The sequence below is a fragment of the Falco naumanni genome, chromosome 11, assembly GCF_017639655.2.
Source record: "Falco naumanni isolate bFalNau1 chromosome 11, bFalNau1.pat, whole genome shotgun sequence".
Classification (NCBI taxonomy): Eukaryota; Metazoa; Chordata; class Aves; order Falconiformes; family Falconidae; genus Falco; species Falco naumanni.
In genome coordinates, this window is record NC_054064.1 from 6,858,250 (window position 1) to 6,868,457 (window position 10,208).

General features: G+C 49.7%; 1 protein-coding gene across 2 annotated transcripts; it reads right to left on the bottom strand.

Moving 5' to 3' along the window:
* Window positions 1-2,869: 2,869 nt before the first annotated feature.
* On the bottom strand, window positions 2,870-9,690 carry LOC121095470 (torsin-1A-interacting protein 2-like). 2 transcript variants are annotated; one of them, XM_040610308.1, is made up of 6 exons: window positions 9,533-9,690; window positions 8,415-8,623; window positions 6,375-6,677; window positions 5,919-6,227; window positions 5,350-5,514; window positions 2,870-4,562 (listed from the first exon to the last, which is right to left on the bottom strand). In XM_040610308.1, the coding sequence occupies exons 2-6, from the start codon at window positions 8,512-8,514 to the stop codon at window positions 3,799-3,801; spliced, it is 1,641 nt and encodes a 546-aa protein (XP_040466242.1). In that variant the 5' UTR covers window positions 8,515-8,623; window positions 9,533-9,690; the 3' UTR covers window positions 2,870-3,798. The 2 variants fall into 2 exon arrangements, with proteins under 2 accessions (XP_040466242.1, XP_040466243.1); XM_040610309.1 differs by having other exon boundaries at window positions 5,416-5,514; window positions 9,533-9,688.
* Window positions 9,691-10,208: the final 518 nt, after the last annotated feature.

Consider the following 10,208-nt stretch of genomic DNA (forward strand, 5'->3'; position numbering starts at 1 on the left):
GCTGACCTGTCACAGCCGTTGGAGAGTTGATGGGAAGGGGGAGCTTTGGCTCCTCCGGAGCTGCCGTGGGTGTATCCGCTCTTGGCTGTGCCCCACGTCCTCTGTGTCACCCAGCAGTGTCCCTCACCGGGGGCTCTGCAGCCACTGCGCCCATGCCCCATGCCAGAGCACAGCGTTTCTGAATTAACTCACAGCCTAGAAAGAAGGGAACCTGAATCCCTGGCTGGGAGAAACCTCGCTGGGGGTCCAGTTGTCCTGCCTGAAGTGACCCCAGGGCCAGCCAGCTGGGGTGCGGGAGGAAGGGGACAGTGTGGAGATGCTGCAGCTTGACACGGTGGGTGGGAAGGTTGGCCTTGCACCTCTGTGCTGGCGTCTCTCCCTTTTGGGGAGGCACTGCTCAGCCATTTAAGGGACTCACAGGAGGCTCTTGATTGGTACGTATTAAAGATCTTTAATTTGAACGGGCTGCAGATATAGTCCCAAAGTTTTAACGGAGAGGTGCAGTCACTGCTGAGCAGCCTCTGGACTTGGTTTCCCTGCTTCTCTTCAACAGCAAGCACCACTCCCACTCTCAGTTCAGCCTGATTTTTGGAGCAGGTACAAGCATGATGACGCTATTTGCCAACGCAGATCATGATGACCACATCATCTAGGGAGAAACCACCGTGCACCCTTCTGCCTAGAGACACTCTTGGAGCTTGCTCAGCTGCTTTCTTTGGACTTGCTTTTGAATTCATGTGCAAAACTGAAAAAGCAGCCTGGTTTTGGCATCCAGAAGTCACTGCACCTGGTGACACCGGATTTTCATCTGAATCTTTGGGCTAGGACCAAATCTTGTCCTCTTGCATCAGGCAACAGGAGATGAGTGATTACTTCTGGCAATTGATCACATGAACATCTATGTGAAAAGAGATGCCAATGTTATGAGTATTTAGGTTGCCAGGGCCTGGACAGGGACTGAAGAAAATCTGGAATAAAAGGGGAAATCCTCTTTCTTTCTTTTTTTTTTTTTTTATCCCCATCCCTCTGTTTAGGCCAGAGCTAGGAAAAATAATTCACCATGAACATAAAAATTTGTGTGTGCTGAGGTGTTGTGACATTGGGTGGAACTGGTCTGATCAAGGGTGTTGAAATGAGAAATACTTGCTTTCTGTATTTCTAAAATATTTCAGTTGTCAGTGGACTTTGGTTTAATTATTATAATTAAGCATTATGCAAAACTCAGTATGTTTCAGTCTGGGTTGAATTCAGCAGCTGTTTGCGGGTTTTTGGTTTTAGTTGTGCCGTAGTTGAAAAAACTGCAAATGTTTGCCCCCAACAACTGAGGAAAAGGTTGTTTGGAGTTTTTCTGGAAAAAACAAATATTCGCTTTGCACAACTACAGCCCTGACCTAAATAAAACTTTGCCCAATATGATGATCTCTTTTGCTTAATGAAATGAAAATAGCTAGGGAAAAAAACCACAACAGAATACAGAAAGACTCTAGTATCACTTCAAAGACTTTGCTGGTTTTTATTTATTTTTAAATAGAAGTCTTGTTTCAGAAGCAAGCAGATATTTTGTCTTTAAAAGGTCATAAAAACATTTCTGTATTAGAACAGCTTGGGTGAATGATGCTTACAGCGATGTGCCCAAGCAGTGTGAAGTTGCCCTTGCGGCCTTGGCTATGCGTTACAAACACAGTACATAAAACTGAGAGCAAGATGAAGTTAAAATACAGAATTCCCTCAAGATACTGGCATAACATGGTTAAGGCTCTGCTGGTTCTTACACCAGCGCCCATTCTGGACTGTGCACGGCAGAAGCAGTATTTTCTGTTACCAAAGTAGTGTATAGCAATAAAAAGGAGGGAGGGGAGGAAGCAACCCATATCTTGTGTAAAACCATGCCCTGGGCTGCCATTGCCAATGCTGGACTCCAGCAGGTAATTCTCACATCTAGCCCAGTGTCTGACACAGTTAAAACCGCTGTGGTCTTGTCTTCATGTCCCCAGCCAACCAAAAAAGTCTGTTCTTTGATTAGAACATGAACAAATTACCCCCTCCTCTTCCTTCATTTTGTGCCCTCCTCCAAGTTAATGGCCACAATTCTCCTGAGACAGGTCAAGGCACACAGCAGGAGGAAAGAAGAGGCAGGTTGTGGTTTTGGGGTGCAAGGCTGGGCCTCAGCTGAGACATCAGTGGGGCAGGTCAGCAAGGCACCGTTGGCAGGAGACCCGGCCAACGCCGAGGTCCGATTTCTGTAAGAAGCACTCAGATGTGCTGCTTGTAAAAATACTGTAGTGTTCTCGATTCGTGTCTTCTTTGGATAGAGAGCCTGGCTCTGCAAGGCCCCAGTCTGTGCTGCTTATATAAATAAGCCATGTTCCGCTACAGCTGCTCCCTCTCTGGCAGGCAGCACCATAGGCACACAGGACTGACACCCGGGGCTGACAGGATGTTATAAATGCTGTAACCCACACCCATCCCCTAGGTGTTCCCTGAGATGGCTGCTCTGCCCCAAAGCATCTGCAGAAATGCAGTGTGCGGGGGCACCACAGTGTTTCCAGGACCCAGATTTCTCTTCCTGGGGTGCAGAACAGAAGGCATGGTAAGAAACCAACGTGCTTTGTTGAAGATTTTTAGTGTTAACACCAGAGATTTTGTCTTCACCAGCTAATCCCAGCTCTGCTCCTCAGCATATGCCAGAGCACCAGCTACCTGGCAGGGCAGGGACCTGGTGTGCAACCCTATGCGGTTTGAAATAAATATCACTATTAACATCTACATTCATCAATTAAAGTTAGCTGGGGAGAGGCAGGCAGACGGCTTCCTGCCCTACACACCGACCAGAGATCTGGGTGAAGAGCAGTCTGTCAGGTAGGACCAAAGCTGATGCATCAGCCTGGAGAGACAGGCATAGCCTTGTGCTGGTGGCAAAGGGATCAAGAGCTGACTTTTTCTTTTTTTTTTTTTTTTTTACAGAAGTAGCATTAAGTTAAACTATTATTCTTTTACCTCCCTTGAGGCTTCACACTATCAGAGCAAGGTGGTTTCTGTTTCTTTGCTTTCTGGTTTTGGAGTTTATTCTCTGGCATGTGGGATCCCCCACTTCAGAGACATGTTTATGTGCTGACAACCTGAAATTTCTTGTCATTGATGTTTAGGGGATTTCTGAATTGCAGGTGTATTTGAACACCCTATATCTAGGATCTGGTCTTTGAGGGGTGTCAGTCAGTCTGTGCAAGTGGGACTCCTATCAGGACTGACCGGTCAAACCCTTGCCTAGCAAACTGGTTTTCTTTTTGAAGCTTGCTTTCTGGATGTTGGGCTTTGGGGAATTTGACCTTGCTGTGTTCCAGTGGCTCTCTGCAAAGAGAGAGAAATCTTCTAGATAAAGCAAGTTAGGAGACTGATGTATATGACATTAGCAAACTGAGGGGTAGGGAGAAATGAAAGAGCTACAGAACTGAAGTATCTTTCTGGCGTACTAGTTCTGAGCATTTCTGTATCTCCTGATAGAAATGCTACCTGCAAAGTCCTGTTTTCCCTTCTGCCTCCCCACACAGAGATGTTCTCCCATGCAATTAGCCATCTAAAATACCCACTCTTCCCCTCTGCCAGGAGGAAGCGTGTAATCTGTTACCTCCAGGGCTCAGCTGGCCAAATGGCCTGGATCAGCTTGTACCTGTCAAACTCTTCCCAGGAAGGCAGGAGAAACAAATTGGAGAGAAATAGCACTGGTTGTGCCTCTGCCCACACCGGAGTCAGCCAGGACCGTCTTTCCAAGCCTTCCTGGGGCTCTGGCAGCCTTTGCCCCTAGGGTTTGGTGTGGACATGGCAGCCCCCCTTCTCGATGCTCTGCACCGGGTGGATCGGTAGGACCAGGTGGGAGATGCGGCTCCACAGCCCGCTCAGCTTGTCAGAGTCCATGCGGTCATAGGAGCTAGGGGTCCTGGTGCTGGTGAACTTGGCCCAGAGGAAGTCACGGACCCTCTCTTCCACCTGCTGGAGGGTGATGTGCGTCTCCAGCATCTCCTCCTCTAGCAGCACGGTCAGCAGCAGGGCCACGTCCTTGAAAGCAGCACTTTCGTGGTCACAGTACTTGTAGAAGATGAGGGTGGCCCCTGCCGGCAGCAGCTCGAAGCGGTGTATCACCGCAGCACGGCCCCCAGCCTGGAAAGCTTCGCTCAGGTCTGAGTCCACCTCCAGCTTAGCCTGGTCACTCTGGAGCCTGGATTTATCTGTGCCGTCGATCTGGACGGTGCTGGCATGCAGGGCAGCCGAGTAGGTGTTGGCCACGTGGGTGCTAAGGCATCGCAAGGTCCGCTCACCCTTGCGGGCAGCTGTGAAGATGATGATGGCTGGCTGCGTGTGGTGGGATGCACTGAGGTGCTTTTGCAGGAACTTGCGCCCGCGACGCCACAGGTGGGGACTCTGGCCCGGAAACCTGTCCTCAAGCTGATTGAACTGGGACAGGAATGCCTCCACTGTGGTGTTCTCGGGGGCTTGCTGAGAATCAGTTGGGATGCTGAAGCAGAATACGCAGATGCCGAGCAGTAGGAGGCTCATGACGACAAACCCTGTTGAGCAGGGGAGAGACCCAAGATGAGGAACAGAAGTCAATCCCAAGTGACCTGCAGTGATATGCTGGAAAGTATCTACAGGGGCTCTTTTCCTGTTCTCAGACCTTCCCCCCTACACTAGGAAAGCGGTTCAGGTTGGCACATTCTCAGGGGGCCCGGGAACCATGAAGACTCTGCTTGCTCCATGTTGTGAGACCCATGCTCCTACACACCATGCGGGGGGGCTACAGCTCCAGAGATGGAGGCAAGTCTACAGCTTTGTGGTGGTGCAAAATTTCCTGAGGAAATTGCAGCTGGCCACAAGCTTTTCTTCGTGGCCATTCAGAGCACCTACGTCCACATAGGGAGGTGCCTGACCCAGCTAAAGTGTTGTGTTCACTGCCTTCCTCCTAGCTGTGCTACCACACTTCTGCCCAGAAAAGGACAGCGAGGTCCAGACACAACTGCTTGAGCCCTCTCCATGGCAAAGCAGAGTCTGTTTTGACCAGGAGAAATGTGTGGTGCAGGTGAACATCACAGCTCCTGCTTGGGGTCCCATGACACAGAGGGGGACTGGGAAGGGGGACCATCAGCGTAGGAGCCTCAGACCTCCCAGGACATGCCAGGGTACTCCCAGCACGCTGAACACAGTGTGCCTGCTTTTGGGGCTGGAGAGCTGTAGGGAAACCTGCTACTATAGGCTCAAGCTGAGCCTATTTTTAAGGGGATGTTTTTTCCCCTCAAACCCTCAGAAAAGGCTGTGAAAGGTCCTGAGAGAGAAGAAGAATTAAATGTGCTTCATTACTTGTTCCTGGAGGATCAGTGCCTTCTGGTCGATGAATAACATGCAAGGGAAGCTTCTTTTCCTCACCTTTCAGCAAGAAGGACCCTTTGGCCTTCTCCTGATCTGTGTTTTGGGTGATGACGTTCTGCAAACAGGACTGAGCATCTGGCTTTGGGGCTGTGCGCCCTACAGTAAGAGAAAGAAATGCGCGACTCACTGTTGAGAGAACAGGTGAATTGAGCTGTAATAAGAAAAGCAAGAGCTGCCAGGAGCTTCCAGCTGAAGAAAAGGGTCAGAGGTGAATACTGCTTTGGGTTAATGCTGCTTTGAGTCTTGGATCTCTCTGCTTTTTGGGCAGGGGAAGGAGAAGGACAATGCAGAGTACAGAGTGGTTTCGTACCTTCCAAAGCAGGACAGCAGCCAAAGTAGAGAGAGGGAGAGAAGCCAATTAATTTCTTATACCTTCTTTCCTGCTCGACTCCTGCTTAACAATAGGCACTAGAGATGTCACTGTACTACTTCCTTAATGCCGATGGAAAGTGTAGGCATGTGCATGATGGAAGAACAGCAGCGTGCAGCCACCAGCTCACCTTTAGACCCACGTCTGTTCCTTAATGTGCCTTGGGATCCACTCTCCTGTGTTTCTTGCTCTGTGTGCTCTTCTGGCTCCCAGTCCAGGAGAGGGGCACTGGTGCCCTTCTCTTCCAAGAAGCCCTTGGTGACATCTTCTGTGGCAGCCTCATCCAAATGAGTTGTTTTACTGTCAGAGCTTGGTGACTTGCTCGTTGACGAAGCATCTTCCTCTGCTGTGTAGGAGCTTTCACACTGCCTGCTTGTCTCAGGGTCCTGGTGGACAGGGCTGTCTCCTTTGCTGCCCATTTTACCGTGGGCCACCGTGGCTGTGGGGAATAAAATTCGCAGACCTACACTTAGTCTCTTTCAACACAAGAACCAAAAACCCTTTCTCCTGCTCCGCCTCCTCTAAGCAAAGGCTCAGGTTATCAGCATTTTGGAAATGCTGCACACAGGGATGGGGAGAGACTCACCTTGAATCAAGTCATCTTCTTTCTGGGATCTTTCTGAGACACCATCTCTCATCTTCCCAGATTCTTCCAGTGATACTTCAGTTTCCTGGGGAACATTCTCCTCTGCTGTGAGGACAGCTAAATCTGACAGCATCGTCTCTCCTCCATCAACAGTAGCTGATTTACACACCAAAGAGTTGTCCTCTGGTTTGCAGGAAGTCTCAGGCCACTCGCTTGTCACCTGGTGCTCAGGGGTTTCATGGGTGGACTCTTGGTGCACTGGAAGCTCTGCTGTGCTCCCCACCTCGTCTTGGACTGGCCCAGCTGTTGGGATGGGAGTTCACAAGCTCAGCTAGCCATACAGGATTCAAGAATATGCCTCACCACCACCCTGTAAAACTCCTAGTTCTTGCATTTCAGACACATCTACCCACAGTGAGATGGAGGAGAGAAAAGGGTGAGAAAAAGTGAGAAAAACTCATGGGTCAAGATCAAGACAGCTGAATAGGTGAAGGAAAGGCAGGGGGGAAATTACAAGCAATGCAGAGGCAATCGCTCACCACTTCCTGCAAGTGGGCTCATGCGAGGCCAGTCTCCAAGCACTGGCCACCTTAGAAGCCAGCCCCCTCTTCCTTTCCTCCTGTACCCCAGTTTTCATTGCTGACATGATGTTATACCATATGCAATAACCCTTTGCCCACCTTGGGTCTCTGCGACATCTTCCATCCACCCCAGATTGTTTGCTTGGCAGAGGGAGAGGGGGCAAAAAAGAGAAAGCCTTGATGCTGTGCCAGCACTGCTCAGCAAGAGCCATAACACTGCTGTGTTATCAACACTTTTTTTTTTTTTTTTAAAGCCACAAATCCATACCACGGCACTGTACAGGCTGCTATGACAAAGTTAACTCTACCCCAGCCTACGGCCCATGCTGTCCTACCTTGGGTGGGCAGGCAATTCTTTTAATTAAGTGGTAGGATATATTACCACAGCTTCCACAGATGGTGGGTTTTCCTAGGCTGGTAAATTACAGTGATGGATTTTGAAGAATTTCAAGAATTTCTATGGCTGTTGTTGAGTACTGGCCAGAAGAGTTATGCCAACACACGTCAAGCATCTGTCAAAATGTAAATGTAAGCTCTGCTTGTGCTCCTTCTCTGCTCCTGTTCTGGAGCTGCTTTCCCAAAGAGCTATGGTAGAGTATAATTAAAAATAAACACTGGAGCATAATTCAACAGAAAAATTTTGAGGCTGAATATAAGTGTTTGCAATGTATTCTGAATCTTACAAAACCCAACAGCGCACCTCAAATTTCAGGTGCTCTTTGTGCAAAATTATTTATGAATGACCAAGCACTACAATGACAGAAATGATTCTGCTAAAATTAGAATAAAGACTGACAAAAATGGCAAGGAACTCCCTACTAATTTGAAAATGGAGAAAGAAGCTGCACTTGTCATGTGTCAGAACATGTCCTTCAGAGCATGATTTTTACATTCCTTGCTGCTGATTGTTATGGGAATGCTTCTGACCGCCAAGGACAAATCTGAGCTGGTTATGGCATCACAGTATCACTGAAATACTTGTACTTGAAATACTTGTCCTAAGAAGGTACCTGGAGAATGTAAGTACTTGGTAGAAACTAAAATAAGAGGAACCTGCTATTCAAGCTAGGCACAAACAGTACTCCTTGCCCTGCCTCTTCCAGAGGTTTCCCATCTGCAGGTGGTGGAAAACTGGCTTATTATTTAAGCATCTCTATGGGGGAAGCACTGGGATGTAGGGAAGAAAGCTCTCCCAGCCTGGAGCTCCATCTTTACCCTTCCCTGTGCTGACATCCTGGACACAGAGTCTAAACCTGTTGCTGACAGGCATCCAAGACTGAAAGTAATTTGTTAATCTTTCACCCTTCAAAAAGAGATAGCAACTTGCTTTTCCTGGCCTGGAAAAGAGCAGATTCATTTATTTTTTATTTTGGTTTTGGTTAGGTTTCCCATGTCACTATTGAAATCTTCTTGCAAAGGGATTTTCCTAGTAGATGGACTAAGCACAGGATTCACTTACCTCCTGACAGATTCACGCTTGGATTCTCTTCCATTTTCTTTCTTTCTTTCCTGGAGCTCTGGCTTCTGCACCGTTCTGTCCCACCTTCTCCTTTGGTCATAAAGAGATGTCTGTACCTTCCTGCAGTTCGAGCTGCTGACCAAGTGCTATACCCGCCACAGGCACCATCCTGTCTTGGTCTTGGGACTTGCAACTAAACGTCCATAAACCTGAGAAGCAGAAACACAGGAGTGGTGATTCATGGTGAAGAAGGCTCCTCCCTCCGTGATGACCAAGGTGGTGTGAAAATAGGTGGATGCCACAGATAAGGGCGAGCCTTCAGCCCAAGGGCTGTTAGCTGTCTTGCTTCCCAGCAGGCTACAAGCAGTTCAAGAGCTAACGCAAACTGCGGTTTTCTTGGGACAAGCCAGGGGGGTGAGGCACAGTTTTCTCATCTGGATGGACTCCTGTGGGCTCAGCTGTGCTCCAGGATGGCAGGCCTGGGGGCATCTGGGCTCAGCAGGCTGCCCCACATGCTTTTGGGCACCTGGTATCTCACAGCTGGGTCAACACAGATCCATGAGCCTGTTCCACCCAAGCTTTCTGCCTCCTGCATGTCAAACTGGGAGACGATGGTGCTGGAAGGTGAAGCTGCTGGCAGAAACACCGCCTGGCCCCTGTGCAGCAGCGCTACCCCCACCCGATCTCTCACCCATCTGAGGGGGCACTTTCCCCCCCTTTGCTAAAGTGCTTTGGGACCAAACGGCTGCACAGCTGTAACCCCAGAAAGTTGGTGGCTTTCACAAGTGCAACGCCTACCCACAGAAAACGGCGGCATGGAAAACTCCCAAGAAACTTTCCCTGCTGGAGAGAGGTTTGTGCGGATTTCCGTACAAAAATCTCAAGCCCAGCCTTTCCAGCAGCTCTTCCAGCCTAGGGGGGCACCTTCCCCCACCCGCACTGTCTCTACAGCTGAGTTTCTTGCCAAATGCAAGCTTTGGAGGTGGTGGTGGGGGTATAATTGCTGCTCTCTGCCCCCGACTCTCATCCCTCCCCACCCTGTGCTGTTCCCTCTGGTGACGCTCTGGCAGAAGAAGGAAGTCAGAGGAACAAAGTGGCTTGCGAAGTCGGATGCTTACCCAGGTCGGTTTGGAGCTGGTCCAGGCGGCAAAGTGAAGCAGAAGGGTGGCAAGGGGGGCCCAGCGCTGGCCTCTCCGTTTGCCCTTTCCACAGGCCTTTTGGCTCTGCTGGTGGCAGGACAGGCGGTGCCCCCACACCCTTAATCCTCCACTGTCAACGTGACAGTGAACTCTGCTCTTCCAAGGGTGCGCAGCAGGCTGCTGGGAGCTGTAGTTTTCCTTCCCTCCTCCTCACCAAAGGCGGGCGGCTTTTCCCCAGGGGACAGCAGTCGTTCTTGGGAGCGTGCAGGAATCGGGAACGTCGGGTTTTTTGGCTGTATTTCTGAAACTCTGCGGTCGTGCAGCATTTCCTTCAGGCAAACTGGGTGGCCGGCAGCTTCCTGCATTAAATAACAGCGTTGCACGTTTAAACAACGAAATGACAGTGAGGAGGGAACTGTTTTCAGAGTTGATTTATGAAGATGAAAAATACCACAAGAAAAACAACCTGAACATGTAGCCAGCAAACCCCAGATTTCGGAAACGTAACACTATGTAAGTGCTGGGAGGCGGGGGGGCCACAGGCTGTGAAATGGAGCGTCGTTAGCATCAGCCTGGAGGACAAGGGATATGGAGCCCCCCCAGTGTTCCCCTTCCAGTGTGGTCCAGAGATGCAACTGGGGGAGGTCAGAGAGAG

What these genes read in the sequence shown, in the direction of transcription:
- LOC121095470 (XM_040610308.1), bottom strand. Translation starts at nt 8,514, where the DNA reads ATGACCAAAGGAGAAGGTGGGACAGAACGGTGCAGAAGCCAGAGCTCC. An exon ending in AAGCGTGAATCTGTCAGGAG is followed by an intron (nt 6,678 to 8,414) that starts GTAAGTGAATCC and finishes CCATCCCAACAG; the next exon opens with CTGGGCCAGTCCAAGACGAG. An exon ending in GAACAGACGTGGGTCTAAAG is followed by an intron (nt 5,515 to 5,918) that starts GTGAGCTGGTGG and finishes CTCTTACTGTAG; the next exon opens with GGCGCACAGCCCCAAAGCCA.